The 21,091-nt window shown below is 40.3% G+C and overlaps 1 protein-coding gene across 4 annotated transcripts in view; it reads left to right on the top strand.

Moving 5' to 3' along the window:
* Window positions 1-21,091, top strand: part of PHKA2 (phosphorylase kinase regulatory subunit alpha 2) — a 1,461,438-nt gene that overhangs the window by 324,076 nt on the left and 1,116,271 nt on the right. For all 4 annotated transcript variants that reach the window (XM_044073068.1, XM_044073067.1, XM_044073065.1 and 1 more), the window contains exon 6: window positions 8,226-8,394. In XM_044073068.1, the coding sequence (XP_043929003.1) occupies window positions 8,226-8,394 (169 nt within the window). The remainder of the gene's footprint in view (window positions 1-8,225; window positions 8,395-21,091) is intronic.

The raw sequence follows: 21,091 nt of genomic DNA, 5'->3' as shown, positions 1-21,091 counted from the left end.
TTCACAGGTAAGTACTAGGCTATCGGCCCTAGAGCCTATATAAGCCTAGCTAATGGAGGTTCCCTGGCTTTCGCCGCCCAAGAAAATTATTTTCCTGCTCCCCTGTTGATCAGAGCTACATAAGTGATTCCTGGGGTGAATTTCCTGTTTCCCATCCAATTGTCAAGATTTTCTTAGAGGGCCAATGTGGAGCCTTGCTTGACATGAATGGGCAGTCTGTTTCAGAGCAGGGGAAGTCTCTGGGACAGGAATCTATCCTTCCAGCATGTTCTGTTTATTGTGGTGACAAGGTTTAGGTCCCTGGAGCATGTGGGTTGGAGAGATTGGGATTTCTTTAAGTGTAACATGTCCATCAGATCTGGGTTAGACATGGCTTTGTATGTTAAGCAGAAGTCACCTCTGAGTAGGCGATATGCAATGGAGTAGAGCTGGAGTTTTTTGAGACTGTCTGCGTATGTCATCTATTTGAGGCCAGTAATCCTCTTAGTGAGGTATTTCTGTGGCCGTTCTAGTTGTTGTAGATGCCTTGTGAGGTACATACCAAACTGGGCATTGTACTCTATAATAGGTCTGATGAGGGATGAGTAGAGAGGAATGATGACCTCTCTTTTTCTGGAGGAGAACCCCTTAGTTATGAGGTGTGCCACGTAGAAGGATTTCCTGACTACTGTGGTGACATGATTATCAAAGAAGAGACTACTGTCCACCTGTGTCCCAAGGTCTCTTACCACATTTTTGGTGTTTAGTAGGCTACCACCTATGTGGTAGGTCATGGCTATGGTGTTTTTCCCAAAGAGGATGATAAGCACTTTTTGGCATTGAGCTTTAGGCCATGACTTTGACACCAAGCATCAGTCTCAGTGAGGCCTCTTTGAAGAATGTTCACAGCCTTAGGCAATCCTATTATGGCTCCTAGTTTGCAGTCATCTGTGAACTTAATTAGCCAGAGCCCAACTGTATTAGCCTGGACTTCTGAGAAGTAGATACCAAACAGGAGAGGAGCCAGTACTGAACCCTGTGGTACTCTACTTGTCACTGGTCTGAAGTTGGATTTGGAGTTGGCTACTTTCACTGTGTGGGTTCTGTCAGTGAGCCAGTTGGCCACCTATCTTGTGAAGTAGGGATTTTATGCCCAGTCCAGTGAGTTTATAATACCAGAGTGGGGGATGGTGTTGAAAGCCTTGGCAAGGTCAAGATAGGCTGTGTGCACCACCTTACCCTCATCCATGGCTCTGGTGACTGCTTCAAGGAAGTCAGTCAGGTTTAGGAGGCATGATTTACCTTTTACAAACCCAAACTGAGTGGGGTCCAGACTTTGGAGGTTACCTATGTCTTTTGTTTATAAGCTCCAGGATGATGCGTTCCATGGCCTTTCAGACCAGGCTCGTCCGGCTAATGGGGCGGTAGTTCCCGGGGTGTGTGGTGGCACCCCCCTTTGTGGTGTGAGATAACTGTCGATGTGCGCCATTCCTTAGGCACATAGCCTGAAGTGAAGCTATGGTTGAACATGGCACTTAGGTGGGGTGCCACTTTGTTCTGTAGTTCATGCAGCCTAGGATGTTATCTGGTCCCACGGATGCTGTGTTCTTGGCTTTGGAGAGTGCAGTCTTTACTTGTGCATCCGTGATTACAGGAGCTTTGCCATCTTCTGATACGTTAAAGTTTGCACTGAACCTGTCTGCCAGGGTATTGGCAATATCAGTTGGTTTAGTAAATCTAGTGCCATTGTGCTGCAGCTCAGAGCAGATCTGAGTGTTGCCATTGAGATTCTTGACAAAGCTGTAGAAAGCTTTGTGGTTGCCATTAGAATCAGTGGAGATTTTATTTTCATAACTAGCTTTGAAGGATTTTATGAGGGATCTCAGCTTCTTACTGGGCTAACCAGGGAGTTCCTGTAATTATGGGATTTTACTCTTTTTTTTTTACAACAGTTTCTTCCTTCTGTTGTAGAGTTTGTTTATGGAAGGGGACCACCAGATTGGCTTCTTTTTTTGGAGGATAGCATCTTGGTTCTGTTGGGCATGGCACAGTCCATGCACTCATGTATGTGCTTATACAGTGCATTTGTATAGGATTCAGCATTCATGCCTCTATTTTCCATCTGTATGGGTGTCATGAAGTTAGCCACTTCTGTCTTAAGGAGTATGAAGTTGGCTTTGGTAAAGTTTTTTGTGGTGGTTTCCTTAATGGGGGGGTGGGGGCGGGATATGGATGCCTAGAGTGATTAGCTTGTGGTTGGATCTGACCAGAGAGGAGTTGACCTCTGGCATGGAGCATCTGTTACCCATATTGGTAATGACCAGGTCCAGGATATTGCTGCCCCTGGTGGGGGTATGGACAAGCTGATCCAGGGCGTTGGAATTTTTGAATTGCAGAAAATGTTGAGCAAATGAGTTGGTACATGAGTAGTTTTCCCAGTTGATGGTGGGGTAGTTGAAATCTCCCAGTATTAGCGTATTGGACTGTACCTTATTATTATCCAGTATATTGAGAAACATGGACTGAACTGCAGTGGTGGTGCTGCGATAGCATTGTCACCTCACAGTAAGACGTTGTCCTGTTTGATTCTCAGCTAAAGCGTCTTCTGTGTGGAGACATGCGTGAATAGGCATACCTTCGTTGAAGGTTGTGCATCAGGACTGACAACTCGGTATGTAAAAATCTACTGCCAATCATTAGTGGACCGGAGTTCCGCTGTGGCGACCCCTAACAGGGAAAAGCCGAAAGATACAACAACATATTGAGAAACGTGGAGTGGACATCCTGGGGCATGGTGGGGGATCTGTAACAAGCTACAGTCTGGATTGCAGTCTTGCCTAGTGTTAATTGTACTTGGATAATTTCAGATGCATTATGTTGAGCAACTAGCCTGGAGGTGTGGATATCCTTTATGAATATGGACATGCCTCCTCTTTTAGTCCAGGTTAGGTGGCCAAAAGGTGTGGTACGAATTGTAGCCTGGTAATACAGGGGTGCTCTCTGGAGCCTTGAACCAGGTCTCTGTCACTGTACAGATGTTGATGTTCTCCATCTTAAGGAGCGTCTCGAGTGAGTGCATCTTGAGGTTTAGACTTCTAGCATTGAGTAGCATTACCCTTAGATTTAGCTTGTTTGTACCTACTATAGTGGTATGTTTGACATTTGAACCTTGCCAAAAAGGCACTATATGATGCACTTCCTCAGTCTGCAATGAGTGATTCTTTTCAACCTGTCCTAGCACCCTGAGGTCTCTTTCCTGCTTTATGCTTTGAGGGAGGAGGGGACCTGATGGATTGATACAGAGAAATGCCTCATAAGACCATCATAGGAGAAGGATAAAAGATATACACACCTCTAGGCTGGTCAAACCGTATGATGCACATGCTCCAGGTGAAGTTAACAATTGACAAGAACCCTATCCAAATCATAGCTAGTTACAGGCCTCCAACTTTGACTCAAGATGCCCACTCCACCTATCTGAACCTTTTTGAATCTATCAAGATTCAACCATTTACCCTGATCCAGGGTGACTTTAACTATCCAACTTTAGATTGGAAGAAATACTCATGCCAAAACAGAAATGCCCAGAGATTCTTTGATTTGATTTCATCAGTGCAAATGCCTTGGACCAGTTGGTTGACAAGAGGTAAAAATATCTTGGACTTGGTATTAAACATGAGTAACCACTGCAGCCTCTCTACAGTGTCATCATCCCTGTTAAAATGTGACTGCAAAGCATTCACTTTCGAAGTCACCATCTCACCTGCCCCCCAGCTAGGGTCAAACAAAAAGAACTTCTCCAAAGCTGATTACAACCTCCTGAGGGAAGGTATAAACAGCTTCACAGCCCCCTCCCCCTCCATAGGAACTGGCACATATGTCCAAACCTTCACCAAAGTATTATATGAGCATTTATATAGCTGCATGGAATCAGGTTTACTCTTCCTTGAGGAGGATGATTTAGTCCTGTCTGGTATTCCTATCTGCTGCACATCTACAATAGATAAACTCTATAATAAAAGTTAAAAGTTGCTGTCCAGGACCAAGAAGGAGCAAGTGTCTAGTTGGAAGCAATCTCTCCTTAGCCTGAACAAGCAAATAAGAGCACTAGTTAAATCCTCCAAAGCAAACTTCTAGTCCAAATTGTCCACATCTACTAAAGGCAATCATAATGCTTTATTCACATATGTTCGCAATCTCAAGGGAAGCACTCAGATCTGCTCAGAACTAGTGGTCAAGAACACCACATACACAAACCCTGTAGCTATAGCCAACCTGCTGGCAGACAGGTTCAGTGAAACCTTCAGTCCTCTGCCCCCCCCCTCAGTAAAACAAAACATTAACAGTACCTGCTCCCCATCCCCTTATCTCTATGGAACAAGTCATCGCTGCCCTCTCAAAGGCAAAACATACAGCCTCCATGGGAAGCGATAACATCCCAGGCTGCATCCTATGTGAACTCGGGCAGGAACTTGCAGCACTATTAGGCACCCTGTTCAACCAAAGTCTGAGTACTGGCATCATCCCAGCTGAGTGGAGGACAGCTACTGTCATCCCTTTGCACAAAGGTGGAGTGTCCACCAAGCCATGAAGTTATAGACCCATCAGCCTAACTAGCCTGCTCTGCAAGGCCCTGGAGTGGATTATCATGGACCTCATTAACAATGACATTGGCAATTTCCAGACACTTGATCCCACAGAGTTTGGTTTTGTCAAGGGGAGGTCATGCCTGATATATTTGGTAAACTTCTTTGAGACAGTCACCAAGGCCATAGACGAGGGGAAGACGGTGCACACCTCCTACCTTGACCTGGCCAATGCCTTCGATACTATTCCCCACTCAGGTAAAATATATAAACTCTCTCAACTAAGCCTCAATCCATATGTTACCAGATGGGTAGCAAACTGGCTCACTGATAGAACCCACCTAGTCAAAATAGGGGAAGCCACCTCAAGTAGTAGACCCGTAACAAGCTGTGTACCCCAGGGATTGGTCTTGGGGCCTCTGCTGTTTGGGATATACTTCTCAGAGGTACAGGCCAAATCTAGTGGGCTATGGCTGACCAAGTTTGCAGATCACTGCAAGCTGGATGCTGTTATCTATTCCCATCCTAGTGATGTGGGCATCCTCCAAGAGTGTCTCACCCAAACAAGTAACTGGTGCCAGAAACATGGCCTCAAACTGAATGCCAAAAAATGCATCATCATCCCTTTTGAGGAGAATGATGTCCTCACAAATTATCACATTGATAATAAGGTACTAAGCACACAATCAGTTGTGAGGGAGTTGGGCACCCAGGTTGATAGCAAACTGAATTTTGATCACCATATTGCCTCCATTGTACAGAAAGCTTTCTACATATCCCACCTCATTAGTAAGAGCATCTCATCCAGGGACAAGGTGGTCATAACCTCCATGTATTCTTCCCTTATAAGACCCATTATTGTGTACAATGCCCCTTTTGGCATGTGCCTCACAAAGCACATGCAACAGCTGGAGAGACCACAGAGGATCTTCACCTGGAGAATCCAGGGCCTCAAACACCTACCCTACACAGATAGGATTAAAGCCCTGACCTTCTACTCAGTCTCCTATAGACTCCTCAGAGGTGACCTCTGTCTAGCGTACAACAATCTCAGACCCCACCCTGATGGGACTGCTGCATATTCCCAAGTCAAACTCCACTCAAGTAACCTGCAAGCGTGACCTGAACCTGATCTGTGACATCAATAGGACTTGTTTTCAGGACAGATTTGTGTTCCAGAGACTTCCCCCTTTTGTAGAATAGACTCCCTCTCCATGTAAAGCAGTAAAGTACCTCATTAAACCTTTTTAAGCGCAACCTGGATAACTGGATGGGGAGCAGAAAATACAACCCTGGGATTCCATCTGTGTCCCTGCTTGACAGTGGCATAGGCTGCTGACTTGTTGGAACATGGGCTAAATTCTTGGCTAGGCTTGTAAGGGCCTCAGGGCCAATAGCCTAGTAACTTCCTATGAAACTATGGAAACTCAATACAGGCATGTTCCAGAACTTGATCTAGATGTGAGGAACACCTCAAGTAGATCTGTTCACCTCCTAACAAATCAGGCAAGTTGAAAAATTCTGTTCAAATATCCTTGCAGCCAAGCATAGAGAACAGAAGCTCTGTCATTCCCTTGGTCAGACATGTTCCTGTATGCTTTTCTACCTTTTCCAATGATTTCTGGGATTCTTTTAAAGATTCAGAAAGAATTACCAAAAATCATTGTGGTGACTCATTTTGGCGCAGACAAAATTGGTTCTCCTTTCTTATGCAATTGGCCAAGGGCAATTACCATAAGCTTCCTCACAGACTACATCTACTCGCACAGCAGAAGGGGATTTGGATCCAACCCAACATCATTCAACTACAACGGGAGGCCTGGATGATTCAATATTAATATCTTTTAGGCATCTTTTTCATGAAGATGTGCTGCAGATACTACAGCAGAGTACTAGAACATCGTATGCTGGCAAATGGAAGAGTTTTTCTAGTTGGGGCCTTGCCAATCACAGGAGCCCCAAGAGGGAAGTAGTATCTCTGGTAATAAAGTATTTATGTGAGATACTTAAAAATGACTTGTCATATGCTTCCATCAGTGTGTGTCTTACAGCCATCTCAGCTTGTATGCCTATGGTTCACCCTCTTTCTTCTGTGTTTGTGGGCAAACAGTTTCTAGAAAAAGTGTTTCACATGAGACCCCCTTGCAAACAATTTTTTCCTCCTTGGGATCTCAATTTTGTTCTAGAAAAACTGACCTTGACTCCCTTTGAAGCGGTCTCTCAGACTGACATGCTCTTCAGTACTTGGAAAAGTATTTTATTTGTTGCTTTAACATCTGCAAGATGAGTATCTGAGTTGTATGCTCTCATGGTGGGTAAACTGTCTGGTTTTCCACAGGGATAGGTTACATTACTCACTAATCCTTCACTCATGCCTAAAGTTGTTTGTGTTTACCTTGAATCAAGCCATTATTCTTCTAGTTTTCTTCCTTGCTCCAAACAACATGGGAGAACCGATTCTACATGCATTGTATTTGCACAGGCAGCTCAGGTAGTACCTTGACAGAACCAAGTCCATTTAGGAAGGCTAGCAGCTGTTTGTTTCTTATGCTGGGAATAAGAAAGGCTAACCTGTGTCTAAACAGATTATATCCAGGTGGTTGTCCTCTACTGTTATTTATTTATTTATTTATTTTTTTTGCTATTCCCACCGTGGTATAACCATTCCAGGCAAAGTTAAAGCATATTCTGCCATGACCTTAGCATACCAGAAAGGGATTAAAGTATTCTAGAGGCAGCGACTTGGTCATTTGTTCATTACTTCACAAAACATTACATTTCTTCTCTAGTTCCAGGAAAGGCTTTGCAGGGGCTATTCTCCAGGGCTCCTGGACTTTTATCCTGCCTCATCTTCCCAGGTAGGGTAAGCTTTAGGAATCTATCCATAAGGCTACTGCAGCAGTGAGAATGAAGAACATAGTACAGTTGTACAAGTCCTACTTATCCATAATAGTAGATGTTTACTGCTGCAGTAGCCATATCTACCCACCTTCCTCCTTTGTAGATAGTTGAGATAGGACACAACCTTTTTGGATGACTTTTGTGGTGATTATTGATGGTTCTTGGCTCAGGATATATGTTCTTTCCTGTCTTGGGAAAGTAAATTCCTGAAGATTTGCCTCACTCTGATAGGCAACAATGTTTTTTGCTGGAAAGTATTTCAGCAGTCAGAATGAGTGAGAGGGAGGGGCATTACAGTGCTGGCAAGCTAGCCGGGTGCAGTGTCCTGGGCAAGACATTGCCCGTAAGTTTCTGCAGCGGAGAAGAAATACAAACATCTACAGTTATGGGTAAGCTGGATTTACACAACTATACGGTCTCCATTATTGTGGAAAAATGTTGGGCCACCATAGAGAGTCACTGTTTCTGCTAAGTTTGATGATCTAGATATTGATTTCAGCAAGTGATTCCTTTGAAATAGATAAGCTAAAAATATGTAGTCTGTAGTAAAAAGGAATATAGATAATATATGTTTTTAGAATGTGTGTAATCTGCAATTGCAGTATTTTTTTAACACAAATGTTACTTTCTTTTTGAACTTCTGAAAAATGTAGTCTACATGTAACAGATTCACTCAGAATAATTGAGCAGAAAAGTAACTACAGAAATAAAATATATGGGTAACTCATCTGTAACAACTACTACTGATGTTTTCCATAGGTGGATAAAGTAGAAAAATTTAAACACACACAGAGTACAAGAGACAGTCTTCATGCCAAATACAATACTGCAACATGCAGCACGGTTGTGGGCGATGATCAGTGGGGCCATCTACAGGTTGATGCTACGTCCTTGTATCTCCTTTTCCTAGCACAAATGACTGCCTCAGGTAACAGATAAAAAATGATATACTTTATGAAGAGCTATTTTGTATAACATATTCTCAGCACAGTAATTTTGTTTTGAAAGAGTTTGTCCATTGGGGCAGTATGGGAATATATAGGATAGATTCTAGAAAAACAAAAACTGTAGTGAACCATAAGCTGGCTGTATAATTCTGTCACAGAATATAAAGTTCGGCTTCAGTTTGTAGTATTATAGACACTGTTTTTTAATGTCCCATGTTTCATAAAGAATTGTAATTATCTTGCACCTTTTACTGTCTCAGTTGTATGCACTAAAGAACTATATGAATGATGCAATGATGCTGCACTACTGTATATCAAAGTGTTATACGTGTTACTTACTATAGAAAAATAAGGCAAGGCACAACTTAAACACGGACTTCTGATGAAGAAGCTGATGAGAAACAAAAGACACATTTTGAAGTCAGGAAGTAGAGTAATCCACTAAGTATTAGAATGTAGAATATTTGGGGTAAAGCTACAGTAACAAAAAATAATAAAAAGTGGGTAGCATATTTATAGTGAAGAGACCCATACAAGAAAATTAGCAAAATGTAGCGATACTTTTAAGTATAATGAGACAACATTATGAATATATCCTCTTTGTTGTCATTGCATGTCTTCCCTCAGAGATGGCAGTGCCCATTGCAGTGGTTTCATCTCATGGCATTCATCAAGAGTATATGAAAGCCTTTGGACATGACTTCTTTATTGTGAGTTAATCACTGTATATTGGTGAACCACATATGGGAATGGCTGTGAGAGTGCCTCCATATCTCAGGACACAACAAATCGGTTTTGCATTTGCTGGAACTTAAATGTGGTATTTATTTACTTATACGGGCGAAGAATATAATGTGCATTAATGAGATATGCATGACTGCTTGCAGTATGCACTGCAAAATGCAGACTCAAGTGACAGCCATAATGAAATCATATGTTATTCAAGTCTTGAATTTGCACTGCGAAAGTAAAGTGGCACATAGACTAGTGTAAATTGGGCACACAAGGAAACAGAAAAATATGACCAGCTGTATCCTGCCACTCATAGTAACCAGCTGTTATGTAGTAGCCTGTTGTGGAGAGTACACCACACACTCCATTGTTCTGTACAGTAATCTCTGTCTGCAGGTGAAGTTAGACCAGCATATGCATTGTCCTTGGCAGGACATTACTCATAAGCTACTGCAGCAGTGAAGAAATACAAGCATCTACTCTAGTTAGTTGGATTTACAGAACTATACTGCCTCCATTATTGTGGAAAAATGTTTGTTGGGCCACCATACAGAGTCGCTGTCTATGCTGATTTCAAGTCCTCTCCTGAATGTGTGATTCTTATGTCTTGGCCTAGTTCTCTATAAGTAATGACCCAGAGATAACTAATGCCACTCCATTAATTTTTGATTTAAAAAAAAAATAACCCTGCTGCAAAGCAAGGTGCACAGAATTGTGCATTACCACTTTAGATGACAGGATAAACATACTAAGTTTTATTGAGTACCATATGTCCACAGTATCTTTGTGTCAATAATGACGTATGCCAGGGAAATGTTCTGTATGGTGTGTTTTATAACATGTCAACATGATGTACCCATTAGATAAAAATCACAATGTCCTTAATATCAAATAACCAATATATGCTGACTAATGTCCCAAGGGAAAAAACAGTATTTTGGTTTAGAATCTTTGGTAATGTGAAGAATATGTGGTCTGAGATAGGTTTCAGTAACAAGTATGTTTGGCTAATAAATACAAATCATTATGTGAAAAAGGCATTGTTTATGAGAGATAATCTAGGCACTGATGTCTATCAGTTTGATACCAGCAGGTATTGAACCAGGGGAGAAAAGTGGCACAGCAGTTGAAGCTGCTGCCTCATAATGCTTGACTGTTCATTGCTCAGTTGGGGAGCCTTCTGTGTACAGTCTGCACATCTTTCCTGTGCCCACATAAGTTTTCACTGCATCCACGAGTTTTCTGTCACATCCAAGAGACATGCACTAAGTTACCTGATGAGTCACCAAATTGCATGTAATTGTGCACGTCATATGCGAGATTGAGGGAGTGTGAGTGTGTGCGTATTTGTGTGTATGTACGGGAGAAAGAGACAGAGAACGAGTGCACATGTGCTTGTGTACATACATTTTGTGATGGCTTTACACCCTATCTGGGATAAGTTTGTCTGCCTTGTGTCCACTGAATGCTGGTATAGGCAACATCATCTCCTTTAGTAGATAATCAGAGACCAAATTAATGAATGATAATGAATATGGACCCATCAGGGAGATTAATTATTTGGGTTTTTATCCTCAGGGATTCATAAGGAAGCATTAAGTTTAATTTTTGTTGAGGCTGAAATAGTCATAAACTAATATTTAACTATTTATTTTTATTTGTCAGCTGGTAGAACATTGATCCCCGTAGGTATTTTTCAGCTTCAACACTGGGTTTCAAGCTAAGAGAGTAACCATACATAATTTAACAATCAGAAAATAGCATATTAGCAATAAACACATTGCAGCTATACATTTCAATTTAACAATAAACATGTTTATTATCAATGTATATGAATGAAACATGGCTTTAGCATTTAAACTGCCATGTGAATAAGTAACTTTTGAATATACATTGTATGAGTAATTGGCACTCGCGTGATATACAAAGATTATTTATTTTATTTATTTAACAAATGTTAAATTAAATATACAAAGAATGGAATTTATTGGAGAGTAGTTGATAGAGACTGAGGTCTGTAGAGAAGAGGGGAAGGGGGTATGGTGTGAAATGGGTTAGTCAGCAGGGAACGAGAGCCAGAAGAAGGACTAGGAGGGAGGAAATGGAGTCCTACCTGGGAATTCTGTTGGTAATAGTTGCCCATGGTTGTGCACTTTTCTAGGTATGCTAAAACTATAAAACACTTCATGTCATAAATCAGAATATCAACAAAAGCATTAACGTATGTTTGCAGAAGGCTGAAAACCTTGCACACCTCATCATGGAGGCTACACCTGTGATCTCTAAATATAGTAACACTGAGGCTGCACAAACAAAAATACTTTCTCTTTACTCCAAGTAGGCCATTCTCAGAGCTAATAGTAAATGCACACCACAGTTTCTGTGGCAAAACCAAGATCAGATGAAATAAGCCATCATCAACTCTACAATTTCCAGTAGTATTTTTAGTGTTTCCCTTCTGGGGATACAGGTTACGGGATGCAGTATGCTTTGCCTTGAATCTTCTCTAACTACCCACTATACCTTTTCTCTTCCCCCCACCATATCAAACTTAGCTCTTCTATCTTACAACTCAATATCCTGTCATCTACTTATCACCACTCTTATGTACCTTATAAACTACCCCTTGAATCTCTTTTACCCCACCTACAGCAGCCAAATCACTTGCCTATGAACACTGTATATAAGCCTAAACCTAGAAACTACTGTTAATAATGAACACTATCACAGTTGCCATACTTTTGGCTGGTGGTTGTTCACACATATCTTAATATCTTCTCTTGTGTTGCTGATTATTTAAAGTCTTTAGACATTTCTGTAACCTGTATATATAAATAAGGTATTTCTTTACTGCAATATCTCTGCTTAGCTGTTCTTAATGTTCAAAATATTTTGTTTCTTTTCTCTTTGGTTTAATAGTTTAGACAACTTACTTGATTTTGTAACATGCACTATGTCTTTTAACCATTAATTGATAGTTGTTTATCATGTTTTTATTAGACTTCTAATGATCTTTTTTATTATAACCTTTTGAAAACTTAATGCATGTATTCTGAATGGAGATTTTTTTCCCAAAGGCTCTTCTGAAATGGGAACTTGTGCCTAGTCGGACTATCCTAGTTAACAAACAATGAATAAAATATAAATGAATCTAGATTTTTTCTGACAAAATTATAGACACCTGGGCTGGCTTTAACAGTTGTTGGGCCCAATATGGATTATTCTGGTGGTGCCCCCAACTGACCCCTCACCTACCCCCTATTTCTACCCTTGACCCGCTTCCTCCTGCTGACCACCATGACATAAGATTATTTCCTGTTGGATATCAGTAATATATGCTATTACTGCAGATTCTGAAATTTATTCTCAGACACAACAGATTATAAATATATTTACAAAATCCTATACAAAACAGTTTATCTCCATAAAGGGGGGTGATAAATTGCCCTAGTGACATCCAGGTAACTTCAGATACTGGAATCAAATTAGATAATATTGAAAAAGAACTGCACAAACTGGATCCAAACAAAGTACAGGGAGGAGACAGAATAACTAACAATGACCTGAGAACACTTGAGCAAGAACGTACAGTACCATTATATCTATTATTTACTAGGTCATATAAATATGGAGAGATTCCTTAAAATTGGAGACATGTGCTTATTAAACCTGCCTTTAAGGGAAAGGGGAGAAGGACAAACCCAGAGTCATATAGACCCTTAAGTCTACTTTCTTGTTGTAGATAAATAATGGAAAAGGTAATATTGGATAAGTTATTGCCAAAACTGGATATGTTGGGACTTGAAACCATATATCAGCATGCAAATATTGAAAATAGATCTATTACCACCTGTAACCTGATGTTCTATAACAATATAATAACAGCTATGAATGAAAAATTGGTACTGTGATGTAAATTATATAGATTTAACTTCAGCATTTGACAGGGTCATACACAGAACACTGATCAATAAATTAGAACAATTAGGTATTCTGTACTCTTGATAAGATGGATAGCTGCATGGGTTACAAATAGGACATGGTGAGTATCATACAATAACTGGACAGGTGAAATCATTGGTTACAGTCTGGGTATCTCACAGGGCTATGTCCTAGGCCCTGACTTGTTTGGATTATATCTTTCAGACCTAACTTTTTTCATCTGAAGTGTACTACAGTCTATATGCAGACGATCTGAAACTGGGTAAACTGATTCCATGTGTTACAGATAAGGCATATTTACAAAATAACGACTAAATTGACCATTTGGGCTCAGGAGAATAATATGCTGATAAATACATCAGAAACTAGGCATATGTGATTTGGGAGACGGATTGAAAGGTGAATATTTAACACAGCACACAGTGATTGAAATTGTAGCTTAATTTAAGGACATGAGTATATGTATGGGTAGATCCATCAATAAGTTTTTCTAATCATATCAACCAATTGTTAAATCAGCATTAAAACCTAAAGACAGTGAGTGTATTCCAGCAGCAGACCCAAACAAAATTCCAAGCAAAACCACAGCTAGTAACAGGCAGAAAGCCAAGGCTCAGCAGTTGTAAAATCCACAGTTTTTATTAAAAGTTAGTGCTTTTGCAGTGTTCACCATCGCTTCATCAGTGGGTCTGATGAAGTGGTGGTGAACACTGTGAAAGCGCTAACTTTTAATAAAACCTGTGGATTTTGCAACTGATGAGCCTTGCCTTTCTGCCTGTTACTAGCTGTGGTTTTGCTTGGAATATCAACCCAATTGGTTAATGATAGTTATAGAACTGGTTTATAAAGTCTACAAAGTCAAAAATGATGGTCCTTGTTTGTTAGTTACATTAGACCCAAACCTGAGTATGGAATAACAATATGGAAATTCTATAAGAAAACAAACATGAGTAAACCGGAAAGAGTACAGCAGAAATATACCAAGGGAATCCATGGATGTGAAAATTTAAGTAATTATGAAAGACTAAAATATCTGAACTTGTACAGTGTACAGATATCTAAGAGGTGATCTTATTCAGGTATATAGAGAATTTAGAGACAACTACCTCTGGGAATGTTTGGGGGTTATCAAAAGGTACTAGGGAATAATCAGACAACCTATGTAGAAGATTCTATAGGAATGAGAAGTGTACTAATTGGTTATCTGACAGAGTAGCCGATGCATAGAACAGACTACCAAATTACATTAAATCAAGTACTAGTTTAAATATTTTTAAGAACAGCCTGGGCTCTTATTATGGGAACAAGTGTTTTGGTATATTGGCAAGCTAGAAGGGCATTAATACCAGTGCTTGAAATATTTGTATGCATGTACTGTATATTAGAAACAAAAAATTATCATTTTTGTCAAAAAACATGTTAAAATAGGAGTAAACTATCAAACAATCTTGTTAAGTTAAATACTCTGCTCACACCACCATCCTTGGGAAATGCTGCCAACAAAAGAGACCACGCTACTCTAAAGTAAGCTCATATGAGACATGAAACATGGAAAAATGTTTTGCCATATCCCAGTACTCAAATCCTGCCTCCCATGCCCAGTGTCTGCAGATGACAAAAAATGCAAGACAAATGAGGAATGGGCTTTGAGCATTGTGGGGAGACTGGGGAAGAGGCCAAAAACAGTATGAACATTCTCTAACTTCCAATATTCATTCTCGTCTTACATTACCCTTTTATTTCTTCATGGGCTTCCGGTTATCTAGTGCATATACTCTTAAGTTATGAGAGTACATTGCCAGTTCTCATACCTTGTTATTATAGTCTGTGTGTTTCCAAAAAAAACAGATAAAACAGCTGAACTACATCAGAAGGGTTAATATAATGTTGATGGCAATAATAATAATATAATAGTATGATAATGATGATTGCTTGTGTTTGTGTCTTTCGGCTTTTTCCTGGTTAGGGGTCACCACAGCGGAACTCCAGTCCGCTAATGATTGGCAGTAGAGTTTTATGTGCTGGCTTGCCAGGCCTAATGGACAACCTTCAACGAAGGAACGCCCATTCATGCATGTCACCACACAGAAGACGCTCTAACTGAGGATCGAACGGGCAACGTCTGTGAGGCGACAACGCTACCACAGCACCACCACCGCAGTAACCAATAGTATAATAATGATAATAATAATAATTCAACTCCGGCATTTTCTCAGAGATTGCATGGCTCACATGGCACCCCTTTTATAACTGTTATTGATAGCTTACTTTCATTTATTTAATTATTTTCTAAATTGGGTAAGTGGACTAATGCCTGTAGATCATTTCCAGCCATATTTCGTCACAAGGACAGCAGTAAAGGCTTCATGTATGGATAATTTTAAGTAGTCACTTAGTAACATGTTTTGGCAGAAGAAGGAAATCAGAAAGACTAAGAAGGAAATCAGAAAGACTTGAGGGAACACATATAGAAATAAGGAGAAAATGCAAAATCCATGCATTTTTTTTTTTTTTTTTTTTTTTTGCAAAATTACAGTCTCCTCCCAAAACTCCTCCTTATTCCAGTCCAACAACTTTCTTATCTTTTCAATTTCTTTTTCACCTTCTTCCCATTTTGTATGCGACTCTGAAACTGTGACATCACTGCAGTACATTTATAATTATGGTCAAACTGCTTCTGTTAATTGTTTTCTCTTTTATCCAAGTAAAATAATTTTTCTGTTCACCTCAATCTTCTTCCACTGAGCACACGGCCCTATTACTTTGCTCATATCTACAATTGCAGCAAGTGTCTCTATTTTATACCATTAAATTGGTCTTGATGATCATAAGTTACTTCAAAGCACTAAATCTGTTCATTTTTTTTGCGTTTATTAGTGTTTGGCTTCATACTGTCTGAGACTGACTATTTTACAGTTGGTTTTTATAACTATATTCATTGAGTCAATCGTACATCCCACATTTGCAAGAGAAGTAAAAGAAAACACATTGCCACTGTCAGTTTTCAAATTAAGTCCAGTCTTATCTTCTGTGATAACAACGGTAATGCTATACAAAACCAGATGGTTAATCCAACCTCAGGTCAGGGATGAAAACCCTGTTGAGCACTCGGCAGCAACTGATTACTCTGAGGGCACTAGCATCTAACACTGTGCTCAGTACAAGTGCCGTGATACTTCAGTATTAATATTAGAGTAACTGGTAGTACAGTGCATGTCACAGAATGTATTCTGCTTCACTAATGAGACTTGTACCTACTGCAGAAACAATACTACAAGGCAGAAAATGCTTTGCACTTTGCTGTAGTGTCTCTCAAACAAATTTTGTAGGTTAGATAAGGTATTATGATTGTGTCATACCCTAGTGTGGGGTCCCTGTGGAAGAAGGGCCCTTTTGGTTCAAATTGGTGCAAGTGGCCTAAAGCTGGCCTTGATGGACACTATCAAGCTTACTCAGTGGGTGCAAGGTGACATATAAATGAAAGCATGAGCATAGCTGAGAAAGGCCATTCCAGAGCAAGGAATAGGATAAATGCCCAGAACTGAACAAATTGTCTAATTAATGAAAAAAGCATCAGTTAAACACAGTAATATAACAACGTTAGGGTGAAATGGGCAGTTGCTCCAGGCAGAAAGTGTTAGGGGTTGTAATGTAAAGCTGTCCTGCATTTTTTGTACCAAAATACCACTACAAAAAAGTCACTTGAGTTCAGCATTTTTTTATGGGCTGTTTTCACAGTAAACCAAAGACTTTTTTGATTTACAATTGAGACCTGCAAGGGGTGGATTTGATGGGGTGTGATTGTTGGATTAACTGTAGGAAGCCAATCTATTTTGTTGAGAGCTGTGGTACGTGAATTTGGTGGGATGTGACTAGCATATTTACTGTGGGAAGCTGATTAGCATCCTACAGCAATCTGAAGACTTCTTTAGACTTTTCGTTTTGGTTTACAGTTGAGAGCTGGAGGACAGATGGAATTAGTGGGGAGTGATTGGTGGTTTGGGTTCCTACAGTAATCTCGAGACTTTTTTTGTGCTCTGCACTAGAAGAGCTGGGAGGGGGGCACATGGGTTGACTGTTGTATTGTAGGAAGCCAATCAGCTTTCTTTAATAAACAGAAGTCCTATTTTGTGTGTGTCTGTGTGGGTGTGTCTGTGTAAAAAACAGGGGTAGGACAGTAGATGAGCCAGCAATGGGATTGGTTAAATACATTAGAACAGGAGGAGTTAACGTAATGGAGAAGGGCATCATGTGATGCTTACTACTAGGAAGTGATGAGTGACCACAGAATGTTGGAGCTTGGTGAATTATATAAGGAAATAAAACTTGCATTTAGTGAGAGTGGCTGACGTAGGTTAGACAGATGAGTATTCTTGGCCTGTGCACCACAGCTGCCTCTTCTAATGTTATCAGCCAGCAACTCATTTACAGGATCTCCCTTTTTCTGCCCTACGTGAATAACCTGGTTTAGACTTGAGTGATCATTTTTGTTAATATGTACGTGTCTTACTTCAGGTTGGAATATAGCATTTTGTTTAGCATGTCCTATAGACACAGATTGTATGTTAATAAGGTATTTTTTTATGGAATATAATAATAAAAAAACGGCCAAGGCTTCACCAACCAATAAATTATAAACACTCAATGTGAATAAAATGCCACTAATTTTAATAAGCTAAAACACAATTCAAAAGCGCTTTCATCTCTCATGGCGACTTCTTTAGATAAAGTACACTCTCATGCACCTTGCTATTTGTAAGATGAGTAAAATTAGTTAACCAATGATGCAACAGCCTTACAGCAAGCAGAGGTGGGATCACCACAACAGAGGGCCCGCAATGAGGAAATAATAATGTTTTTAATGATGGGCTTATTGGAATGTATCAAGATTTTAAAATTTACAACTATGCGGGTGTGGAGTTAAGAAAAGGCCATTTTGAGCTGTTGTTGAAGGGATACAAGTTTGTACCCACTGGGCCAGTGAATATAGCGGATTCACTTATTGAATTAAAATTATTTCTGAGGAAGATTAATTTTAGTTTATATTAAAAATGTTACTAGTGAGATAGTTAACAACCAGTGTATACTTAAGAGGAATAGTGTGTTTAATCCTCCCCTACACCCACTAGTGCAAGTTTTTGAGAAGGTGGTTACCAATGATTTATACAAATTATATGCTGAGAATAAGAAAGGGTGAGGCAATTTAACGAAACAGGAGAAAGATGTTTTGACTCAAATTTTAAAACAGAAGATTATAAAAATGAAATGACCTCCCTCCTTTACAATACTGATACCTATCCCCGTCTTGAAAAATGAGATAACCATTGTCTACCAAAGGTTGGATTTTTATCTAGAAGACTACTTAGAAAATAGAATAGATGTGGATACCTGTACATTTTTGCAACAGAAAAAGCCAGTGATACCGAATATTTTTGGTATACTGAAGGTCCACAAGAATGTGGACAAGCCCCCTTTTAGACCTATAGTGACCAGTAGAGGGAGTAAGATCCATCCTTTAGCTATTCTTGTGGACAAGTGGTGTAAAGAAGTAGTGGTTAAGAACCCCCCCCACCTCCTAAAAGATTCTTGGGAATTTCTAGGTAAATTAAAACAGGACCTATGGAAGGAAGGGCTCACCTTCCTTACTATTGATCTAGTGGATCGTTTCACTAGCATTCCCAAAATGGAGGGGATGGAATTTTTTTTAAAATTCCATGCAACAGTTTTCCTCCTTCACTGAAGACAAAATTAGATTACTGGTCGAATTGATGGAACTAATTTTGGACAATAATTTTGTCCATTTTGAAGGTGAATTTTACAAGCAAATTGGAGGAGTTGCGATGGGGGCAGCTTGTGCCTCCACATATGCCAATATTGTCATGTTGAGATGGGAGAATGAATTTATACTGAAGAGATGTTCTTCTTGTTTCACTGTTGCAGTCATTACAATTGGGTTATCCTGCTGGCAGGCTACCCTCAGTTGGCCTGAATTCTAAAGTCTAGGTCCAGCGTCGGTTGCTGTCGCCTTTTCCCTGACGTCAGTGCGCCAGGGTATAAAAGATGCAGCTGACGCCATTTTCTTCAGTCTTTCTTTCCATGCAGTGCTCGAAGCAAAAGCAGTTTGCAAGTGCCGGTCGGCCGACTCCTGAGATTTTCGTGTTTGAATTTCAGATCCAAAGTCTTCACTAAAAGCTAAGTACCCAGTTGGGGAAACTTTTTTCTTGCTCCAGACCGATGTCAGAAAGTTAATAATTGTATTTCTTGTGGGAAGCAAATACCTCATAAGGACTTTCATTCTTACTGTATTCCTTGCCTAGGCCCTGACCACGATGTTGCTAGTTGTCGGTTTTGTGCTAGATTTAACCAACGCACTATTAAGCGTCGGTATGATTTTGCATTTCACTATTTTGGCAGAAGATTTAACTATACAATGTCATCGGATAGCCATCCGACTACCGGAATTCACAAGAAACGCAAAGAAAAGGACAGGCATCTGAGGTCCAAAACTGATGACGAGGCTTCTAAGCCAGTCGCCAGTTCTCAGTGAGGCACCTTCGCAGCCCCTGACTACCGCTACTTTAGACTCGTAGGCCGATACCGACACCCACGTGGAGTCAAACAGGCCACTGGAAGCTCAAGGTATTGGACCTTCGGAAACTATTCCCTCAGATGGGTTCGGAGCCGCTGAGCAGGCATCTGCTTCTGAGGGTGTTTTCAGACCTACTCAGTTATATGTTAAAACAACTTCAGCTTCAAAGGCAAAGACTAAAGCACCTTTAAAGACAAAGAAACAAGTACAACAGCCTCATGGACAGGCCTCCATGCCTAAAAAACAGATGCTCAAAATGGCCAAAGACTTAATTACTTTGATCAGGGGTTCCCATCCCCCTCCTGATAAGAGGCCTAGGCAAGAGACAGAATATGAATCTTCAGATCAGGTTTCCATTTCATCTGATTCCTCTTCTGATCAGGAATACTCTCTTCCTCCCTATGAGGATTCTGATGCTGAAGAAACTATCCCTTCAGCCTCTCCTCCTGAGGATTATTCTTTTGGGGAAACTTTACATACCATGAGGGAACATTTCCACTGGGACCGCCAAGATTATTCAGAATCTAAGAAAAGGCTCAGAGACTTCCTTTTACTACCACAACACAGACCCCCAGCTATTCCACCTGTTAGACATTGTAGATGTATTTTCAGAGTCCAGTCTGACCCCTGACTCCTTACCTCCAGCTCCTGTTAAGCCGGACAGGTACTACAGGGTTCCTGACTCTCACAAATTCCTTTTCAAAAACCCTGCTGCTGACCCAAAAACTATCTCTCAGGGTCCCAAAGGGGTCAGGGCTTCCACTGCAAAAAAACCCTACTCCCTCTGACAGGGATTCTAGGGCACTGGACAGATGGGGAAAAAAGATTTACACTTCTGCTATCTTGGCTATAAGGGCTTTAAATTGTCAGTTTCATATGCTCAAATATCAGTAATATATTATGTCACTGCTTAAATAGAAAATGTTGATAAATTCTGAATGTGCAGAAAAGAAAGAAATGCAGGATTTATTACATGCAGCTGAACAAGTTGGAAAGCATACTTTGCAATGTGGATGTTCTTCATCTCACATTGCTGCAGTCCTTACACTTGGGTAGTCCGCTGTCCTCGGTCGGCCCGAATATCAAAGTATTAGGCTGACGTCGGTCAAGGCGCTTAAGACTGACATCAGAACGTCAGGGTACAAATGCGCATGACCGACGTCATATCCTCAGTCTTTTTTGCCGCATGGTCCGATGCAGAAGCAGCGTTGCAAGTGCCGTTCGGCATTCTGAAATTTTTCGAATTCGGAGTTTCAGACCGAGTCAAAGTTGGCTAAGTACCCCGTTGGGGAATATTTTAGTTTTTTCTTGCCTCAGTGGTTTACCGGATGTCAGAAAAAGTGAATAACTGTATTTCTTGTGGGAAACAGATACCGCATAGAGATTATCATACTTTGTGTATTCCTTGTTTGGGT

The sequence above is a fragment of the Protopterus annectens genome, chromosome 5.part1 (assembly GCF_019279795.1).
Source record: "Protopterus annectens isolate FY-2018-M chromosome 5.part1, PAN1.0, whole genome shotgun sequence".
Lineage (NCBI taxonomy): Eukaryota > Metazoa > Chordata > Ceratodontiformes > Protopteridae > Protopterus > Protopterus annectens.
Note: the sequence above shows the minus strand (reverse complement) of the source record. Positions and strands in the feature narration are given on the sequence as shown.